Source organism: Silene latifolia, chromosome Y, assembly GCF_048544455.1.
Source record: "Silene latifolia isolate original U9 population chromosome Y, ASM4854445v1, whole genome shotgun sequence".
Classification (NCBI taxonomy): Eukaryota; Viridiplantae; Streptophyta; class Magnoliopsida; order Caryophyllales; family Caryophyllaceae; genus Silene; species Silene latifolia.
Window position 1 is genome coordinate 210939274 of NC_133538.1, and position 23537 is coordinate 210962810.

At 36.2% G+C, this 23537-nt stretch overlaps 1 protein-coding gene across 1 annotated transcript; it reads left to right on the forward strand.

Annotated features, from left to right (window-relative positions):
- The first annotated feature begins 4706 nt into the window (after positions 1-4706).
- LOC141630015 (uncharacterized) lies at positions 4707-5936 on the forward strand. The gene has a single exon (XM_074442911.1). The coding sequence runs from the start codon at positions 4707-4709 to the stop codon at positions 5934-5936; it is 1230 nt and encodes a 409-aa protein (XP_074299012.1).
- Positions 5937-23537: the final 17601 nt, after the last annotated feature.

Genomic DNA, 23537 nt, shown 5'->3' on the forward strand with positions numbered 1-23537 from the left:
TGAGTTTTGAAGCAAAGGATCGACAAGCTACATTTCTTAGGACTTGTGAACAAGTAAAGGCACAAATCGAGAAGGCAAATGCAAAGTACAAAGAAAAGGCAAACAAGCATAGGAAGCAGCCCGTATTCAAGGAAGGTGATCTTGTATGGCTACACTTGCGAAAGGAACGTTTCCCATCTAAGCTAAAGGATAATTTGATGCCGCGAGCAGATGGACCTTTCAAGGTGTTGGAAAGCTATGGGCCGAATGCTTATAAGTTGGAGTTACCAACTGAGTACGGCGGGGTAATTGCGACGTTTAATGTAGGAGATCTATCCCCATATCTCGACGACGACAATTTGAGGGCAAATTCTTAAAAAGAGGAAGAGAGTGATGCATGAGCATTGGTCGACAATGAAAATGAAGTATTACTCAGCCGAAATGCAGCTCTTATAGTCGAAGGTTTCAAGATTGGGTCGGATTATATGACGTTGCTCACTTGGAAATGCGAAGATTCGTGAACAAGCTGAATACACGGCCACTTCAGTCGTGTAGTATTATTTAATTAATATTGTTCTTTTACTTTCAAATAAAGTTTAGGAATAGTCTATAATTTCCTAATCCTAGCTGAACTATTAATTCTTATTTCAGTTTATTTGTTTCCTAATTAGTTAAGGAAACTAGTTTGATTGTTGCCCAAGTATGATTAGGTTTTAGAATACTATAAATTAAGGCTTTGTAACTTAATTACATTCAAATTACAGAAATAGAATAAAACTTTACGTTTTGTGTGCCTTCATCGTCCGTCTTGCGAGATACACGGTTCAGACCTTGGGAGGTTACTCTGAGTGCTTCGAGTGATTACCTTGCACGGTATTGAGCGAGATTCACTTATCTATCTTGTTCCTTTATCAATTCACACGTTTAGCCTACTGCTTTGTCTATTTAGTTCCTTATTTTGTTGAAATTTCACAACCAGTTTATAACAATTCCGTTGGACAATTACATATCCTAATTTCGCGTTTAAAAACCTACTAATTCTATATCATATTATGTCTATTAAATTATTATCCACCTAAGTACCAAGTCTTTTTCAAGCGGAAGATCAATTGATTTAGACTTATTACTGTTTAAAACTTATTTTAGTAGTTCATGAAAGTTGGAATTATTAATAGTACTAAAAAATCGCTGGTAAATGTTAGACTTTCTTTAATCGATTAGAAGTTAACTAAAATCTTAATCTTTAAGATGTTTAGTTTTTCAAATAACTTGAGCTCTCTAGTATAACTCGAAAACCAAAACTGATTATTTAAAGAGAAACAACAATCACAATTACTAAATACTTCTTCCGTCTTAATTATTTGTTTATCTTTGATTAAAATACCCCTCACTAATAATAAAAAAAAGTAAAAAATTGATTGAGACACGGAGAATAATAAATAATTCACCTGCTCGATCTTCCCGAGTTTCTTTTCAAATTAACTTGCGGTTTTGAATGATTATTATGAATGTTTCACATGACTTTACAGTTGTTAATAGTTTCGACATTACCACAATAGTTCAAAAAAGCTGCACTATTTAAACTTGTTCGAAAACCAAATATAATTAGTTAAATACAAAATTATATTCTCAATATAATTAAGTAATAAATGTTTAGCCTAATACTTTTTCTCACCTTTCTTTGTTGAATTAACTTGAAAGTTAAATTGTCATCTTCTAATCTGCCATGTATATGCCTTGGTTTGTGTGTCTCAAATACGTAACAAACACCAAATAACACCAATTAATACAAAGATTAACACATGTATGCATGGATGTATCAATGGATTATCTCTAGAATAAAGCTCACGTAAAAATATGTGGATTAATAGTGGTTAAACACGATTAAAGCTTAAACAACATGATCCCAAATCGTACATACTAATATACAAACACCGAAGAAACTATTAAGTTTCACTACCAGAGAAGACGTAGATAGAGACTAAATTAGCAACTGAGTGATAATCAGTAGCAAAATGAAATATTTAGAGACAAAATTAGCGACTACATATTAATTAGTCTCTAATTTTAGATACTAACTTATAGGTGTAGCGAAATTAGATGCTAGTTTAGAGACCAAATGTGACTTGTAGCTAATTTCGTAGCAACCTGTATATTTGGCTACCAAAATTACCGTAGTAGCTAATTCAGTAGCAATTTATAGGACCCGCTTTAATTCCCGCTCATCTTTTTTTCCTCCACCCGACCCGCTTTAATTCCCGCGTCATACTTTATTTTTTTCCTAATACTCAGTTAACCTAATTAACCTAGATCCCCTCAAATTATCTTCGCTCCCATATCCCACCAATTCTTATCATATATAACCACCTTTGATTAAAATTCACAAATAGCTTGAAGTCATTACTTTAAATCTAATTTAGGTTAGATGCTTATATTTTCTTTATCTCTAAACTTAATTTATATCCATATAACTATTTGCTGTGTCAATTTGATTGTTTTCTTAGGTTTTCATACGGTAATTTGAAAGTCAAATCAATCTTATCTTTATAAATACCAAAACATTTAAAGCAACCTCATGCATCCACCTCATCATACACAAGTTTATTATTTATTTTTATTTTTTCCAAAAAAGCAATGATGATGGACCCCATTACTTCACATCTCAATTAATTTCTTTGTGATTTATGTTGTTTATTCTTTGCTCACCTTAATTTTTATAAACAAAAAAATTGTACGTAAATAATTCGATTATTAAATTATGCAATACAAAATAATATACAGTCAAAAGTTTAATTACAACAATTACCAAAATTAAATATAATTACAACAATTGGTTAAAGTAAATAATATTACAACAATTGATAAAAATCACATTTTTATTAATAAAAATTAAACATTACTCCATTAAATATGAAATACTAAATACAACTATAAATTTACTAATAAATAAAAATATTAAAGATAAATAATTCAGTTCAACTCTGATAATTATAGTTGATTCGAGCCAACAAACAAGACGGGTGATTGGTGACATAATGTAAACACGATCATTAAACAACACAGTTTAAATGACAGTATGATGTTTAAGAAGTGAGTTATCCATCTAGAGTACAAGACATATTAATAATAAGAGGCACATCAGAAATTAGCGGTTTAAATGTGCCTATTTTATTTTTTGAAAAAAGTCATCAAAGCACCCTATAATCAATTAAATATATAAATTATAAACATGACATTTATAAAATCACAAATTCTCATTATAGACAAAGGATATCTCTCTATAGCTATAAACGAGCCAAACATGACATATATAACGTACATTACATATATTTTAAAGATTTTTATAATAACAATGTTTTAAAAGCAACCCCGCGCAAAATTGCGCGGGTTATAAACTAGTTGTTGTTAAATTACTTTGGTTGCTTATGTTGTTTTCATATTAAATTGTTTAATTTAATGGGGGTAAGAGTAAGATAAACATGATTGATTTGTTTGTTTATGAGAATAGAGGAAGACTGTTGTAATTGGATGTTTACAGTAAAAAAAAAAAAAAGTAAAATCCCAAATCATGTGACAAAATACTTCATCAAATTTTGGTATCACCGCTCCCCTTAATTCATCTTACCCTCCTTCAACCCATCCAATCCATGCTCTTGTTTTGTTTGCTTGATAATAATTAAAGATTTCTGGGGTTATCAAAGTCCAATAACAATAAAGAATTAAATCAATTTTGAGATGGTTTTTTGCTGGATAACGATAATGGATCAAAGTAAAGTAAGTATAAGGTTTCTCCTTTCTTTGCTTTAGCATATACTTTCGTTTGTTAATTTGGATTGCTTTGGAATATCATGTGTTGTTTAGATGTTTTAAAACCAGTATGTATTACTAATTAGTTTGGATTATCGGTTATGTTTTGTTCCTATCAATAGAAATATCTCTATCTGCATAATCGTGTTAAGACCTCACTCAGTCTTATTGATTTTTTCACCTTTGATTAAAATACCTTTACAAAGAATAAAGAGGTAAACAAATGATTGAGACGGAGGGAGTATTATAAGACTATATGAGGGATGCTTAATGTTGTCTTTCCTTTAGCTAGCTAGCTTACGTCAACTTCAGTATGCTATGATTTCAAATTTGTCCTTTGTAGAATGAACACTAAGTTATGATACTTCCATTAATAAGGAATGTTCCCTTATTTTTTTAAACTGTATTTCGAATAATAAAGTTAGTAAATTATTTGATTAACCTCATTTTTTCATACACAGTTAATCACTTGCATATTGTTTATGACATGACAGATTGCGTAAAGCCCTCATTTGAGTACGAGATCACTAACTTCGACATCACTCTACCAGGTATGTTTGACCAACAACTTTTTTTTCTGTCTTATTTATTTCGTTTCCTGTATACGTATTACCTTCAATATGTTGTATTAAGCTGGTTTTGTGCGTGTGAATTTCGATTCACTATACTTAACATTTGCACCTACGTTAAAGTTTTATCACATGAGCACATATCATTATCAGTATCTATAGCTCAGCTACAACACTATTGCTATATTGACTCATCCAGGCCAAATGTTGATGCTTAGTGACTCAGTTCTGAATACAGCCTTACTATTAATACGTTGTGAAAACTCAGTTTGTGATGATAAGTGATGAGAGTGTAACTTATTTTCACTAACTTGAATGTATATTTTATTTAGTCTTTTTGTCAACGCAGTTATGTCTGATCGTTCATGGATGTACAAAAGATTAAATGGAAAATATCTATCAAATAACTTTGTTAAAGAAGTGGATGAATTTATAAAATTAGCATCTCAACAAAAGAGTTTCAAAAAGTCATCAAAACTGAAAAGCCCTTGTATTAAGTGTGACAATAGGACCTATTTGGATGTCGACACTATCAAGTTACATTTGTACAAGGAAGGGTTTAGTCCAGGCTATACTCGTTGGGTTTGTCATGGGGAGAGATTTCCCCAAGCAGAAAATGTCGTTGACGAGTCATTGTCATTTAGTGCTGAGCCTTATTCCTTTTATGATATGGTTATGGATGCATCGGGTTCTAATATCGATAATAGACAAAGAGACGATGTTGAAGAGGAACCTAATGCTGAATCAAAAAAAAAATTTGATATGTTGAAAAGGGCTGAAGCGCCCTTATATGAGGGGTGTAAGTTATCAATTTTAGAAGCTGCCTCAAGACTTACAAATTTTAAATGTGAGTTCAAAATTCCTCATAGAGCCATAGATAACATAGCTTCCTTGCTAAAAGATATGTGTCCCACTGATAACAAGATGACTGACACTTACTCTAAAACAAAGAAGTTGCTTGAAGGGCTGGAACTTCCATGTCAGAAAATTGATGTGTGCCCCACCGGAGACATGTTATATTGGAATGAAGATGAAAAATTAAACCGATGTCGAATATGTAACAATGATCGATATAGAAAGAATAAAATACCGGAAAAGGTACTAACATATTTCTCATTAACACCTAGGCTGCAAAGACTTTATGCAACTAAGGGTGTTGCTGAAGACATGAGGTGGCACACAAAAAACACTAATGGTAGTGGTCTAATGTCACATCCATCTGATGGGAAGTCATGGCAAAACTTTAATGAAACATATCCAGAATTTTCGGCTGAGCCACGTAACGTTAGATTAGGATTGTGTACAGATGGGTTTGCTCCATTTGGAATGTCTGGGACATCATATTCATGTTGGCCAGTTATCCTAACCCCTTATAATTTACCACCATGGCTCTGTATGAAAAGACAATTTATGTTTCTTACTTTGTTAATTCCTGGTCCTAAATCACCTAAAGGAAACCTAGATGTATATCTACAACCGTTGATTGCAGAGCTTAAGGATTTGTGGGAAATGGGAGCTTTAACTTATGATGTCTCAAAAAAAACATTTCCTTATGAGGGCAGCTATTATGTGAACTATTAGTGACTTTTCTGCATATGGCATGTTGTCGGGATGGTCTACTGCGGGCAAATATGCATGCCCTTATTACATGGAAAAAACAAAATCTTTTTATCTAAAAAATGGCTCAAAGTACACGTGGTTTGATTGCCATCGTACATTTTTACCTGATGACCATGCATATAGGTTAAATCGAAGTGCATTCCTAAAGAATAGGATAGAAATATCATCACCTCCACCACGATTAAATGGAGACCAAGTGTGGAAGTGTGTGTCATGCCTGCCTAAGGGTACCGATTTTTCTGTTATGAAGGAGAATAAAAAAAATAAGACAGATGGATGGAAAAGACAGATTATTTTCTGGCAGCTCCCATATTGGCGTAGGTTACTGATTAGACATAATCTTGATGTCATGCACATTGAGGAAAAGGCTGGAAAACGAGGTAGCAAGGAAGATCACAATGCATATTTAGAAGCTGTTGGTGGCATCAACAAAGATGGCACCGTATATGGAATGGGTAGCCTGTCTCACTTCTATTACCCACTTCCTAACTTGAAAAAAAGGGGAAAGAAATTGCCTCCTTCAAGTATTATTGTACAACTACAAGAACAACTCGAAACTACAAAGCAAGAACTCAAGGCTACATAAGATGAACTCATGGCTACACAAGAAGAATGGAAGAATCATAAGGAGACTAGTGAAAAAGAAAAGCAAGCATTTCAAATGACTCTTTTAGATATGAAGTAGGATATGGCGCGTATGTCAGAGGCATTACATTGTAGTGACTTCTCTGTCAACACTTCAGACTTTTCGGCTCATGGGCAATAGTTACTTCCCATCTCATTTAGATATTTGATAACTTTTCGACCAGGTTATAGAAGTGTTGTGATACTGAACACATGTTTGTTTTTTGGATTGTCGAACGAGGAGTTTGTTTTTGGATTTTTATTTGGTAAAAGACACATTGTTTTTGGATTTTGAGACGGTAATAAAAATTGGTTTGATCGTTCATTAGTTCTTACTAGTTAGATATGTGCATTACTGCTAACCAAGCTACTTAAAAATCAACAGTAATCTGCTACAAATGCATATCCGTGTCAAAATGTGTCTCCATTTTGCTACTAAATTATTTGGCGCTAAAGTGGTTACAAAGAATTCATGCTCTAAAATAGCTACTGTTAACTTTTAGGTAGCTGAATTAGCTACTAATTAATTGGACGCTAAAATAGCTACAAAACATTATGTCTCTAAAATAGCTACAATTTATTGTGCGTAGCTGATTTAGCTACACGTTAATTTGACGCAAAAATAACTACAAATAGTTATGTCTCTAAAATAGCTACAGTAAATTTTGGGTAGCTCATTTAGCTACAGATAAGTTAGTCTCAAAAATAGTCACAAAAATTGCTATACTACGTCTTTGGTAGCAGATTTAGATACACAGACATTAGTCTCAAAAGTGGTCTCCAAATTTGCTACAGGTAAGTTAGTCGCTAAACGTGGACGCTAATTAGGCAGCTAATTTAGCGACGAAGGTTTTAGCTACTACTTCATAACAGTAGCAAATGTTGTAGCAAATGCAATTAGCTACCGAAAAACATTGATTAGCTACGGAATATTCAGTAGCTAACGAGTCTAAGCCTTGTAGTGTTTGAACGCTAAATAAGCCAATCACGGTCCTCCTCGGCAGTCGGAACTCCAAAAAAACACCGAATTAGTATATTTCCTGCGATACAAACAAAATTATTTAGTAATAAACATAAATAAACTTTACATATTATGAACAAACAAATAAAGGAATATGGAATTATATATTTTTAGGATGAGAAATGACATATTGATATTGATATGTATATATATAGTGATATAGTCGCAAAAATATTTGAAGCTAAATATATACAAATGTATGTGATTAATAAAGTCTTTGTTTTGTTTTAGAATTCATGTCAAAATCATCAATAACAAATGCACGTACTTAGTATTTTAATGAAATTAGTATTATTGTGTGTATTAAACTATTAACGGTAAAGGAATCTCACATTTAATATATATCTAAAGTTAAAAAGATATTTTATTTTATTTAAGTAGCTCAAAATTGTTGGACTCTCCATAATTGTTCGAAAAAGGCTTCCTTTATTAATATACTATACTAGATTTAATGCCCGTACAATGCACGGGCCTATATGTAATTTTCAATAGAGACGGGTATATACTCTGGCCCGACCAGACTGGTCTCATGTTCCGGTTGTGCCTTTGCCGCAACAATCCTGCCTCGCTCGGTTTGTCCTGGCCGACTCACTGAACAGACCTTGATGTATAAAAAATTATATGGTATATTCTTTATTTGATACATTAACCATCTTTAAATTTGCGTTTGTGCACACACTATACTCATGAATTTTGTTTCGTTGGCCATAGTAACCAACTTATAGCGTTTTTGCAATTTTCTTTTCTTTTCTTTTTAAATAACAAAATCTCCTTTATTTGATACACTAACCATCTTAAAATTTGCGTTTGTGCACACTATACTCATGAATTTTGTTTCGTTGGCTATAGTAACCAACTTATAGCGCTTTTGCAATTTTCTTTCCTTTTCTTTTTAAATAACAATATCTCAAAGAGAAATGTATGTACATTTTGAATTTAAAAATTGTTAAAATATAAGAAGTGTCATTTAAATAGCTCTATTCAATTATTTCTTTTGACGGAGACCTATTCTTGATAAAGAAAAAAAAAAGGTTCTTTAAATAATGAAATTCTATCTTTTATACTTTGTTCTTTTTTGTGTAAACATGATGTCCACCGTTTATAAAATATATAAACAAATAGTAAACCTAGTCATGATCATATCACAATCATAATTAACTATTAAGTGGAGGTAAAATAAAAAGAAATCGAGGTGAAAAGTGGGTATAGTAAAAAGTAGTACTCCGTATAACCAAGGAGTAAAAAACAACGGAAAAACCGATGATAATTCCTATCATATGCTAACATGGAAAATAAATTCAATTTTATGTTTCATGTATAAACTATTTTTATTTGTGATAATAATTTTATAGTTCTTTGAAGTCTAGCCGAACTCCTATTTTCTTCTTCTTGTTTTATAGACAAACAAACACTTCCAAATGCTTAGCAAACATGACTTTTGATACCAACATATATTTTTATCTCATTATAACTCATATAATAAATTAATTATGTCAATTAATTCAAGTCTTTTATTAACTTATATAGTTTCAATCCTCTGAAACATTGAAAATTAATCACATTGAAAATTAACTCATATAATAAATTAATCACAATAATGTTTTGATATCTTGCATTCATGGCTTGTGCGTACATATGGATCGGTAAAACACTTATTTTTTTATTTTCTTTAATATCAAATATGATGAAATCAAATTAATTGTTTATATCATAGCTAATCATGCAAATATAATCAAATTTCTTTGGATCCAAGCGTAGCATCCACATAGTGAGGAGGGCTTATACTCCATACAAATCCGTCAATAAAGCTTGTCGTACCCAAGATTGTGGTCTATATTTTATGCATTGAGATCTATAAACCATCATGGAGTAATTTTTTTTGTTGAAGTTTTTACGGTTGACACTCAAAGTAAAATACTTGCTATATTAATTATACAAATCATAAAACACATTAATTACTAACCAAAAAAGGGAAAAAAGAAATAGTAAAAAAGTAACCATCTTTTATGTGAGAGGTCTCACAATATTGTTATTGTTAGACCGTCTCAAAGGATAATTAGTCGTTCTTTATTAATGTGTCCGCTTACCCAACTTTTGATTTTCTCATATTGTGAGATGATCCTTTTGTGCGAAGGGTAAGTTTCTTACTAAGGAACGATCGCAAAATTTGAGATCGACTCACCGTGTATAAGTCCGTCTTGCACAATAATTAATGTTAAAAGTAACTAAACTTGTAATTTGCTTATTTTTTTATAAAAAGCTTGTAACTAATGATTCGATAGAGCGCCACCCGGTGCTACACTGCTACCGAAACTTAACAACGGTTATAAGTAACTTATACACTCAATATACTTCTTTACGGGGATGATAACAACTGCGAAAGTAATCATAAATAAATCGATATAAGTTAATAGATATTCTAAATAAGTGGGTGTAGTTATCGACTTACCGTCAATATCATCATTATGATTATATATCATACTCCCTCCATACCAGACCAATGGTAATATTGACTTTTTCACACTTGTCGAGACACGTTTTGCAACCTAAATATCTTTTGTTACACATTATTAAAAATTATAAAAATTTGATATTCTTATAGCATTCATGGCGATAAATCAAACTAGATCTCACATGACTATATTTTGTCTAATAGATTAAGAATAATATCGAAGATTCCTTACGACCAGGAATAGTGGCAAAACGGTCAATGTTACCATTGGTCTGGTATGGAGGAAGTAGTACAAATACAAATTTTATCGTTGATGTTGAAATAATTCAATTGCTGACTTTTGAATGTCTCTTGCTTTCATGAAAAATCATAAAAAATATAAAATTAGTTCTCACACTATAAAAATACATACCAATACAAAAATTCCATTCAAAGCAAAAATAGGTCAGGATCCGGTGAGAACCACTAACATAATGAGAACCGTGAGAACCCTTACTAAATCATCATCAAATCTTGTTCCGAAAGTTTTGACGGATCATTTACCCTTAGTTTAGTTTATTCAAACACATTTTTAGTATAGTTAAACAAAATTTATTGATTTTATTAACAAAATATAAATTTAATGTACAAAAATACAATTAGGTATACAAAAATGGCTATAAATGCACGAAAACGAATACTAGGTGCATGAAAATTGTTACAGAAAATCATTATTAGGTGAATGAAAATATCGGGCTCTAGGTGCACGAAAACGAGTTCTAGATTCATGAAAATTATTAGATACATAAAAATGAGTAATAGGTGCATGAAAAATAATAAAATGTTTCTTGTCTCAATTTCTGTCAATATATATATATATATATATATATATATATATATATATATATATATATATATATTCGGTGCGAACTTACGAACTACCTTATAATAGTCAGGTGAAACATTATTAATGGGTCCCCATTCATTTATCAACATAATCATCTTTTCCCACATTCAATTACACTCCTCTACTAATCTCCTCCCCATCCCCGCAGTAAACTCTCGCCGGAGACCGGAGGTCCGACCACCTTTCATATACCATACCTCCGACGACAAGCCACAAATGCGACTTTTCTCTCCCCTCCCAACCTCCTCATTTTCGTATGCCGTCGACGGGCCACACCAAGTCGTCACCACCGCGCCAATATGAACCACCGATGTGCCAGATCTTGTTTAATTATATATTTTTCAAGATCTTTGAAGGTGCAATAAAGTAACGCCGGCGCCTAAGCTCAACTCCAGCAAACACCTTCGCTGTTCTCTTCATTGATTTATTTTGGTATTTAAAATCTCAATTATTTTTCATTTTTTAAAAAACTTTGCGATTTTAATTTCAGATCTACTACAACTAAAGTAGAATTTCGAAAAAATTCGAGTAAAAATAGACTACTCAAAATATTTAAGTAAATAAATGTTCTTAATATGAGTCCATCGGTGGTGCCGGAGTTCGGGTGGTCAGTGGTTGACAGATCGATGGTGAGAGGAGACTCTTGCGGAGCTCCGATGTGGTTGAACAAGAAATAACATGCGGTTGTGGTGGTGATCAATAGTGGTCGCGGCAGTGTTGAGAGCTAATGGTGGTGTGGGAAAGGAGTAGTGTTTGGGTGGTCGGTGACTAATAATGGTTTGAGTGGCGAGTTGTTGGTGGTGGTGATTTCGAGTGGTGATTGGAGAACGTGATGTCGAGTAAGGGGGTGGTCATGGTCGCCGGGATGGTGGTTGTAGGGGAGCGTTGACGTGATTGTTGTGAGGGGGTTGGTAGTGTTGCGTCGGGGTGGTGATGGTCATAGATTGGGTGGTTGATGGTGGTGGTGGTGGTCGCGGCGGTTGGATACATGAATCTTGATGTGAAATACACTATCATATTGGCAGATACATTTTTAAAATTTGTGGTGGTGGTGGTTGTGGTGGCGGCAGTGGCAATGGTAACGGAGGTGGAGGTGGCAGTTATGGCCATGGATACACAAAATTATACCCTACATACACATGGTATTAATACAGGATACACTTGGTATTAATGTGGATATATGTGTATCTGATAGTAATACAATGTGTATCTAGAAGTATTATAATGTGTATTTGAGAAGTATTATACTGTATATTTGAGTAGTTCATACGGTTTGCACCGTACATTAGTTCGCACCTGACCCCAACCCTATATATATATATATATATATATATATATATATATATATAGGATCCTGTTCGAACTATTATTCAACGCAAACCGTACGAACTAATATAATCTCCAAATCAGCTTTTTCTTAAACACACCAAAACTAACGACACACATCCAAAAGGTCCAAACCTTTAACCTCCCTCATCTCACTCACTACTACCACCACTCCACCAGTACCACACGCCGGCCACCACTACCGCCAGACAAAGCCAGCGTATCATGGCCTCTAGATGCCGATCAAACTACGGTGAGCAACCTCGCATGTCGTTGGTCACCTCTTAACCTACAGGCTACAGTGACACTTTCGATTTTCTCTATCCATTGTCGTTCACCCTTACTCCAATCACCGCCGGCCTCACCCTCATTGACGCATCTTTACGGCCACCGGCAACCTCCCTCGGCCTTCCCCTTTCCACCGCCTGAAACTATTGTGCTCACCCTCATTTTTTAGATCTACTAAAACTCAAATTAAATTTTGAAAAACTATTATTATTAATGACTATTATTCCCACGAATTCTAGTCTGAAACGCCTTCTTTTAGCCGATTATGAGTCGACTAGTTGTATGATGGCGGAGATTCGACTTTCAGATCTCAAATTTGAAAAAAAATGAAGTTGAATACAGTGACGAGGCTAAAGGTCCTAAGCCATAAAAGGACGTGGTGGAGAGAGAATGGCGTTAGGGTGGTGATCATCATGAAAGTCGCGTCATTTTGTGGTCGCGGTGGTGGTATTGGCGTTGGAATGGTGCTGGTGGCTGTGACGGCAGCGGTGGTGGTTGATGGTGGTAGTGGCTGTGATGGTAGTGGTGGTGGTGGTGGTCGTCATGAAAGTTGCGTCATTTTGTGGTCAACGTGGTGGTATTGGCGTTGGAATAGTGGTAGTGGCTGTGACGGCAGTGGGGGTGGTTGATGGCGGTGGTGGTTGATGGTGGTGGTGGCTGTGATGGCAGTGGTGATTGTGGAGGGCTTGGTGGGTCGTGGTGAAGGAATGGATGCATAGTAGGAGCACAGATGCACATGGTAGTAAAATTGGATACACAAATCCACTTGTGTATCCGGTAGTAATACCATGTGTATCCGGAAGTATTGGTGGTCGTTGGCAATAGCTGATGGTGGTGGGTGTTTGTGGTGGTGATGGGTGACTACAAGTGGTGTTAGTAAGGGGTGGGAACGTGTTATTTGGGTCATTAGTGTGTTGCGGTAGTGATGTTAGTCATTAATTTGTGGTGGCGGCGGTGTAGTGGTGGCGGCAGCGGTGGTGGTGGAGGTAGGGGAGTGGATACACAAAATACCACGGCGGATACACTTCGTATTACTACCATATACACTTAGTATTACTACCAGATACATGTGTATCTAGTATAAATACCATGTGTATCCGGAAGTATGAATTTGTGTATCCGGAAGTATTATACTGTGTATCTGAAGTATTATACTGTGTATCTGAGAAGTATTATACTTTGTATTTCAGTAGTTCGTACGGTTCGCACCGTAACTTAGTTCGAACCTGAACCCGACCCTATATATATACTAGGTAACATCCCGTGCTTCGCGCAGCCTGTTTCAATATTTTTATTATTATTATTGAAGAAAAATATTAGAATTGATATACGACATTTTATATTTTTAGTTATAAATAGAAATAGATTAATTTTTTTCAAATATTAGTTTTTATGGTTTAACTTCAAAAATTTTAAATAAAATACATACTCCGTATAAATCTATTATAAGTAATAAACTTAGTTTATTCAGCGGGATCAATGTTTTAAATATAAGTACAATGATTATATGACGATAATGATTAGAAAAAGAATCATCTTTTTTCTCTTTCTCATGTATTTTATCAGATCACGCAAATGTCTAATATCTTTAATTTTGTGGTGAATAGTCATATGGATGTCATGCCACATGGCACATACATTCTCGTTACCATATTATCTATGCCCACTTAAGCTCGTGATATGCTCTACTATTTAGTATGTACATATATAAGCTTTTGCTATAAATTTTGCTATTGTTAAAAACATACACGTCACATAAAGTTTTTTCTATATTTTTCGTTATGTTGAATTTCTTTTATTCTTTCCCATATACATCGTATAGATTTTAGTAATCTTTAATTAATATCATATTAATGAAAATAAAATGTATTTGAGTAATATAACAATCAACATTAAGTTCTTAAATTAGATAATTTCACCATACGTTATTTTTCCAAATCAATTAATAGTTGTTAAAAAAGATGTGAATATAATTATATGCTTCGTTTTTTTTTGTTTTTTTATGTATAACGTATGATGCTTATGTATCAAATATATAGGGTTCAACATATTTATAAGAAAATTGCAAGTTTTGTTTTTTTGACACAATTATATTTTGTGGTGTTTAAGATTTTACTTATAAATAAAATAGATTGAACTTTTTCTTAAGTATAATTTTTGAGATTTAACATCAAAGTATTTTAAAATACATATAAAATATTTAATAAAAATACACTATATATCACTGTGTACATACATGATCGTTATCACACTTTTTAAGCGCTCACAAAATCTTATATGTATTTACATTTTAGAATTTTTATTAAAATATTTTTTTTACTAAATTTAGAATCAAATAATCTTACTTATAATACTCCCCCCGTTCTTTTTTAATTTTCATTCTTACTTTTCGATAAATTCAATTATTTTTTCAATATCTCTCAAATATATAAAGAAATATATTGAAATGTATACTCATATTAAGGCTCTATTCGTAAAGAAATTTATGGTGTAATTTTTTATAATTTTTCAACCAATGTATTTTTGTAAAAATTGAATTCAAAGTCTTGCCTCGTAAAATAAAAACGTCAATTATTTGGAACGGAGTATAATTTAATAAAAATCGCAACATTTATTAAACTATAATTAAAACTCTAATGAGATTTATGCTGTATTTATTATGTTCATATTTAATAAATAGTTGTAATTAATGACTGTAATTATGGTTGAAACGCCATATATATATATATATATATATATATATATATATATATATATATATATATATAGAGAGAGAGAGAGAGAGAGAGAGAGGCAAGATCCGGTGAGTCCACCTATATATTTGAGTCCATGAGTTCATAAAACAATTTCGCACACTATACAACACAATATCATGAATTTTTTTTTCGAAATTTTTTTTTCAAATTTTTTTTTTCGAAAATTTTTTTTTCGATTTTTTTTTTCGCAAAGAAATTTTTTTTCGATTTTTTTTCAAATTTTGTTTTTCGATTTTTTTTTAATTTTTTTTTTGAAAGTTTATTTATTTATTTATCTATTTTTATGGTTGCTTTGATATTGTTTAGTATAACGTGTGATATTGTATTACAAAACAATATCTCAATTTTTTTTTTCGAATTTTTTTTCAAAAACTTTTTTTTCAGCTGTGATATTGTTTAGTATAACGTGTGATACTGTAGACACCTCGTTTCTGCACCTCTCGCAAACCACCCGGTGATGATTGGGCCGCATGTTTGGTACGCGGAACGATTTGTGACAGTTCGTAAGATTATCGTCAAGTGATTGCTCAAATATTAATGTCAACCTCTTAGTTGTCATCTACGTGCCGATACGGTCGTTTTGGCAGTAATTAGAGTACATTTGGAGTCCGGGTCAAAAACCGTCTCCATTTTCTCGATATTTGTTAAATCCCGAGTCGAATGTTTGGAATGTTCCGGATATTTCTATTCCATATTTCTCAAATTTTATCTTTTGGCAAATAATATCCCGTAATATTTACATAAGATATTAAAGATAATCGATTTATTTCCGTCCTACCATAACTTAAACACGGAAATCTTTCTTAAGCAGGAGGAAACCTCCTGGGAATAGACGCAGCAGTCTTTGCGCCTCTTCCAAGAGACGCAGTGGGCTGCGCGCCTCTTCCCAGGCCCTTCTTTGCATGATTTACGTATCTTTTTCATATCTTTCCGAGATTCACTTCCAAAGAGTCTCCGAAAGCCTATTCCTTCACGTGATTAGTATAAATAGGAGCTTTCGTTCCTCATATTTCTCACGCGAGTGTCCGCCCTTCTCTTCTCCCTTTGCATTCTAGACTTCGTTCTTACTAAGTGGCGCCTACGTGCTTGGACTTCCGACCACGTAAGCTCGGATCTTCCGGTACCACCTCTCCGTTGCATGACCGACCAATTTGACCACTACACTCAATCAATCTAATTAATCAATCTTGTTAAATCGTTTTCCTCTTTCGAGGGCACTCTTTCCTTGCATTCGCGTCGAGCATCACTAATCGATCTTCTTAGTTCTTCTCGTTCCGTCAACATGTAAGTCTGAGGGTGTATTAATCTCTCTTTTATTTATTGTATTTTATTATTGTATAACAATTGTAAGGTTTATGTCGAAAGTACCCCATTAAAACCGATTTCTAAAACCGTCTTTAAAACCTTTTTTTTTTGCGGATTTCCAGAGACAGGGCGTCGAGAAAAGACGCGACAACCGCTGCGACTCTTGAAGGAGCGCAGCACTGCGCGCCTCTTCGTGAGGGCCGCCGCAGATTCTCGCTTCTTTTCTTCTTCCTCCGTCCTCTCGTAATTCGTATCAAATTAATTTCTTTTGTTTTGTTAAATCATTAATTCGTTCACATGATAGTTTAATAATTCATATGTATAATAACCATCATCATTAACATGTTTAAATCGTCATAAATCCGACTCAAATCCCTAATAATCAATATTTGCGGGTTTTCGTCATTAAATTCAATTCGAGTTTTAGAGATTCAATTCGTTCATGTTGGGTTTCTGGGATTCATCGTTGGTATATTTTCATCTGTTTAGTCATTAATCCGTCGTCAATTCATCATGTTTAGTTAATAATTCGTTTAGTTAGTTAGTTTAATTAATCATTCATTAACATCGACCCTTCACATAATTAATCCGTCTTATTTCCGCCTCATCCATGTTTTACTGTTTTATGACCTCAATCATATGTAAATAATTCATTAATCACTTTCATCCGAGTCTAATATCGTAATCAATCCATTAATTTACCAATTAACATTAACGGTTTTGCGATTAAAACTTCACGGCCCGAGAACTCACCCTTGGGAGCAGACGCACAACCGCGCGCCTCTTCCAAAGGGCGCGCTCACTGCTGCTGCTGTTCGGGTGAATTCTGTCCCCGAACTCTGTTTCTTGACCTAGTTTAATTAGTGCGTATTAATCTACTAATCATAATATCACGCTAATTCGTTCGTAATTTATTTGTTTTATTTTCTTATTTCTTTTCCCAAATTATCCGTTTTAAAGGTATTTCCGACATAAATCGCCTGTTCCAATGTAATTATTGTAGTTCATATTTATTATTATTGTATTTTGTATCATTTGTATGTCTTCACATGTAAATGAACCTTAAATCTCAACTTCGACCCAATTGTTTGCTAATTACATGTCAACCGACTTAGTCTAATTCTCACATGCTAGGATTAATCTATGGATGTTGCATTGCATGCATATAGCCGACAATATATCAAGTACGAATAACTTCCCTAATCATTAGTAGAGGCCGCTATCGAGGCGGGCGGGATTAGGTGTTCGATCAAAAGAGCTTCCTAATACGTACCCTCACCCCTTACTCCAGATCTCCGTGAGCACCCGTGTTCATTGGCATCCACGAGAGTCATTCTAGACATAGAATGCTAAGGGTAACGATTGCTTAGTGTTCATGTCACTACTTTGTGTCTTGACATGACACGAGGTATTCGAACGGTTCCAATTTCCCATAAAAATTGGTGGCGACTCCATACAAAATGCAAACGCTTGTTTTCGAGCCCTTCACCAAGCGCCCCCGTGGGCGGCCCGCTGTCCACAGTTTGGCGACTCCGCTGGGGAAAATACACTTACGTGTAGCTAAGGGTGAAACTTGAACAAGGTTAGGGAATAAGTTTGTACAAGACAATTGTCGGTTTTCATAACTCGGTCTTCCTAGACCATTTAAATCGGCCTTCCTAGGCCCAACCCAACCCATTCGACCAATCGTCCCGTCTAAACGGTCCTAATTCTTATTTGGGCCTAAGGATGGATAGCGATTGACGTCATCCATACCATGATGCTTACTCTTGTTTGTATCAAGGGCCTTCACTACTTGAGGAAATGGACTAGGAATCGGCCTTACTCTTGTTTGGCACGAGCCTCTCCACAGACTTCGGGTTTGATGGTTCGGTATGGCAACCCACCCTTTAAACCAAAACCCTTCTAAATGCACTCAGCATCCCGTTATAATGCTTGTATAAATATGTAAACCTTACGTGATCACCATTTCAAAACAAATCATGACAAATTTTCAAAAATCAAAACCCAATTTCAATCAAGAATTTCGAAATAGGGCCTTTAATTAGCACAAAATCCGGTCAAAACTCTGTCCGTTCGTCGTGTCAAAATTCGGGCCACAAGCCCATTTCAAACCTCACTTCGAGTCCACTCCTACAACTACACTACAGTTGACTAGGACACACATTTTCAAAGACCTTGTCTTTCTTCAAAACTCACTCAACACAAGTGGCACACACCCACTTCACGAGTCAAAACTTTTCCTCTTTTAGCAAGTGTGATAGAATGGTCGATCGTGTTTTGATTCGTCGCCGATCTCTTATCCAGTTTCCAAGATGCCTGGGTCAAGTGATGATACGAACCTCCAGCAAATTCAAGAGAGTAATGATCGAATCCTAGCCGCGATAGCCCAAATGCAAATTACCCAAGAACAAACCTATGACCGCCTTGAGCTTATCGAAGGCCGTATCTTTGATGTAGAGGGAAAGCTACCTCCCCCTAAAGGTGGAGTGCTATAATTTTCCGATGACGAATCTAAAGATGAGAATCCTGTCCTAGGAACAACCGCAGCTGAGAAAAGACTCCAATACCTAGAGGAGCAATTGATGTACCTTAAGGGGGATGACATATATAGGGAAAACAATCGTAAGTATGAAGCCGTCAATTCCAAATTGCCCACTAACTTTAGCATGACGGATATCCCTAAGTTCAAGGGGCACGAGAACCCTTTGAACCACATCCGAGCTTTCAAGGACTACATGTCTATCAAAGGCATCAAACCCGAGATGTTCTTAAGGATCTTTCCTTCATCTCTTGACACCATCCCAAAGCAATGGTTCTACACTTTAGATCACAAAAAGGTCGCTACTTGGGAGGACGCCGCCATCGAGTTCTCGAAACAATACACGGATAATGCCGAGATCCAAGTCAACATGCGCACTCTAGAGGTTCTTACCCAAAATGACAAGGAAGGATTCACCGACTTTCTAAGTAGGTGGAAGAAGACTAGTACCCAACTAGTTGAACGCCCGGATGAGGCTACTCTTGTAGAAAAGTTTGTGGACAATCTCAAGCCCATATATGCCAACCATTTGAGATATCAAAATATCAAGACTTTCAAAGACTTAACCGTGCTAGGGACACGAATTGAAGATGACATCCGCAAAGGACTCTTGTCCAAAACGGTAGGTCGAGGATATCAAGGGTCCACAAGTCGTTCATACGGCTCTACTAGCGAGACCGACGAAGTTAACCTTCTCGAGCCATCCAAGAAAACTAGCCCACCAAGGAAGTTCACAAACCTTGGGGATACATACTCCAATGCTCTAAAAAGGCTAATGAAGCAAGGCAAACTCCAACCCATTGGGCCTACTCCCGAACCTGAAAGGAAGTCCAAATTCTGGGATGAAAATTCCTACTGTGAATACCATAGGGGCAAGGGGCATGACACAGAAAAATGCTACAAGTTGAAACACGTGCTTCAGGATATGATTGAAGATGGTCGACTTCCAATTCCACCAGGAGGTAAGCCCAACAACACTCAGAATCCTCTTGGAGTTCTAGTGATTACAAGTGACGAATCTACCTTAGATTGCTCACATCTCATTTCTCCCACCGAAAATGAAATTCATGCAATTGAGAAAGAAAGACTCTACTCTACCATCTCCCCTACCATTTCCGACTTCATCGCATGGGCAAGGAGTGTAGATAGACAAGTGTGGGAACTAGAAAACATGGTAACGACCTTACGCGATCCCAAGGCAACGCCTAAAGAACGCGTACCATTGACCTTCTCTCAAAATGCCACTATGCATGAAGTAGTCGCCGTGGTCGACAAGCTAGTCGATCAAATCATACAACTAGAAATTGACATCATGAGGATGAAGGAACCAGCTGCAATCAATGGAGTTTGGGCCGATGACGATGAAGACGAGTATCTCATCGAAAACTCCTTAGTTAAGGAAATAGTCCAAAACGGTGAAGACCAAGATGTGGATCACCTAACTCGTTCGGGTCGCCCATATCAAAGCACCACTCAAAACGGTCCAACCAATGTCATCACACCAAATGACAACGAAGACGACCCCACTTATCATTTGCTCAAGCAATTACAGAAAACCAAGGCTGATCTTTCAGTCTGGCAACTAGTGGCAAGCTCATTTCCGCATCGCCAAGCTTTACTGCAAGCTTTGGCCAAATTGAATGTAGCGCATAACTCTACTCCTGAAGATGTAGTCAACTTGGTCTTCCAAGAATCACCCAAGCTAAGTAATCCTATTACTTTCTCAGACGAAGACTTGCCACCTTTCGGCGCTAGTCATAACCTTGCTCTATACATCACTGTCATCTGTCTAAAGAAAAATGTGCCAATGACCTTGGTAGATGATGGCTCCGCGGTCAACGTCATACCCCTCAAAACGGCATACAAGCTAGGCATAAAAGAGTCGGACTGGACCCCTACAAATCAAGGTGTACGTGCATATGACGGTACACGACGAAAAGTGGTAGGACTTGCTAACCTAACCATAGCAACGGGACCAATCGAACGAAAGGTTAACTTCCAAATAGTGGACATCGAAGCTTCATTCAACATACTTCTGGGAAGGCCTTGGATTCATGCTTCCAAAGCAGTAACATCCACCCTTCATCAAAAGATCAAGATCCCACTAAATGGCAAAGTTGTGACGATCACTTCGTCACCCATCAAGGCCATAATCGAGAAGCAATCAAATAATCAAGTCCTTGTGGATCCCATATACGAACTTGGGGGCTTCCAAAGTGTAAATGTCATAGAAAGTGAGTTGGCACCCTTATACTATAATCCCTACTCTAACTTGGTGGTCAACCACATACTCAAAAATCAGGGATACTTCCCTGGAATGCCTTTGAACCCGACTCGGAAGAACACCTTCGCGCCATACAAGAAAGGCAACTCATCGAGAATACCACTTGGACTAGGGTACAAACCCACAACAGAAGAAGTTCTCGAAATGCTTGCCCAAGTCCAAAATCGCAAGTACGTAGGAGTCCAAATGAGGCCATATCTCCCCACCTTAAATGGATACTTCGTTCAAGAAGGAAGTTCGGAACTCTTTCATGGATTTCCCGAACCTTGGCATTATCTCGAGAGGAAGTTAGCCGGAATCGAGATCTTTCACGATTGCTACTTCATCCCTCCAGAAACGGTTCCTACCGTCAAAACCCGTCAAGCACCTTGCTTAGACGAACAAGCTGTTAGCCTTTTGTTTGGAGAGGACCGATTTGTTAAGGCGCGCAGATGAGATCATTACTACGATACTTCAAGACGATCGCTTCAACCCCACCGCATTGATCACAGAAATCGACACAAAGCAGCAAAAAGGATGGAGAAAATCAATCAAATGGACCAACAATCAAGGAAGACTCTTCAAGCTCACCACTGGAGAAGGAGAGATGTTCAAAGAAGAACCAGAAGACGACGAGTTCGAATCGGAGTCGGAGTCGGAGTCGAGTCGAGTCAGAGAAGTCATTAGAGAGTCTACTCCTGTCGTCATCCCCACTCCCTTCGTTTCTCCTAGCTTGTTTTCAAGTAGCCCACGTAGTTCGGGAAATGCCCCAATTGTTGTCCCTTTACCGCCACCGACCATGGATCGGTTGGCTTCTTTGTTTCAACTTTACTCAAATCTTAATATGAATAAATCAAAGTTATGCTTACTCTTTGCGTTATCTTGAGTGCAATTCTGTTTATGATGATACTGAGGATGACCAAGACCCAGACTTGACCGAAATACCTCCCTACGTAGCCAAAGAAATACTATAGGAAGGGGAAGGGGGACCTGTAATTGAGGACACCGAACCCATCAATGTAGGAACTGAACTAGAACCCAAAGAACTTAGGATAGGGACTACCTTGAGCTCTACCGAACGGGCCGACCTCATAGACCTCCTAAATGAATTCAAAGACGTCTTCGCTTGGTCCTACAAAGACATGCCAGGGATCGACAGGGATATTGCCGAACATAGGATTCCGATTAAGCCGGGTTTCAAACCCGTGAAAATGAAGCTCGACGAATGAGAACAGAGTGGGCTCTAAAGATTAAGGAAGAAGTTGACAAACAATTCAAAGCCGGGTTCATCAAAGTTTCCGAGTATTATTGACATTTGGGTAGCTAACATAGTGCCCGTACCCAAAAAGGATGGGAGAATCCGAGTTTGTGTTGACTTTAGGGATTTAAACAAAGCGAGTCCAAAAGATGACTTCCCTCTGCCTCACATCGACATATTAGTGGGACAATCTGCAGACCACGCATTAGTATCCTTCATGGATGGATATGCGGGTTATAACCAAATCAAAATGGCCATGGAAGACATGCATAAGACCGCGTTCGTCACCCAATGGGGAACCTATTGCTATACAGTAATGCCGTTCGGATTGATCAACGCCGGAGCTACATACCAACGCACCGCAACTACACTCCTACATGACATGATGCACAAAGAAGTTGAGGTATATGTAGATGACATGATCGTCAAATCCAAGAAGAGAGAGGGACATATTGCGAACCTTCGCAAGTTCTTCGCAAGGCTACGGAAGTACAACATGAGACTCAACCCTCAAAAGTGCACATTTGGGGTGACATCTGGCAAACTCCTAGGATACGTCGTTAGCCAACGAGGCATAGAAATAGATCCTTCCAAAATCAAAGCTCTGATTGAAATGCCACAACCTCAAACAGAAAAAGAAGTCAGAGGATTCCTGGGAAAAGTTCAATACATAAGTCGATTCATATCGAAACTTACGATGATTTGCGAGCCTATCTTCAAGAAACTCAAGAAAAAGACCACACCATGTGGGATGATGATTGTCAAAAGGCGTTCGACAGAATCAAGGAGATATTGGCTAAACCACCAGTGCTCATGCCACCACAACAAGACCAACCTCTTG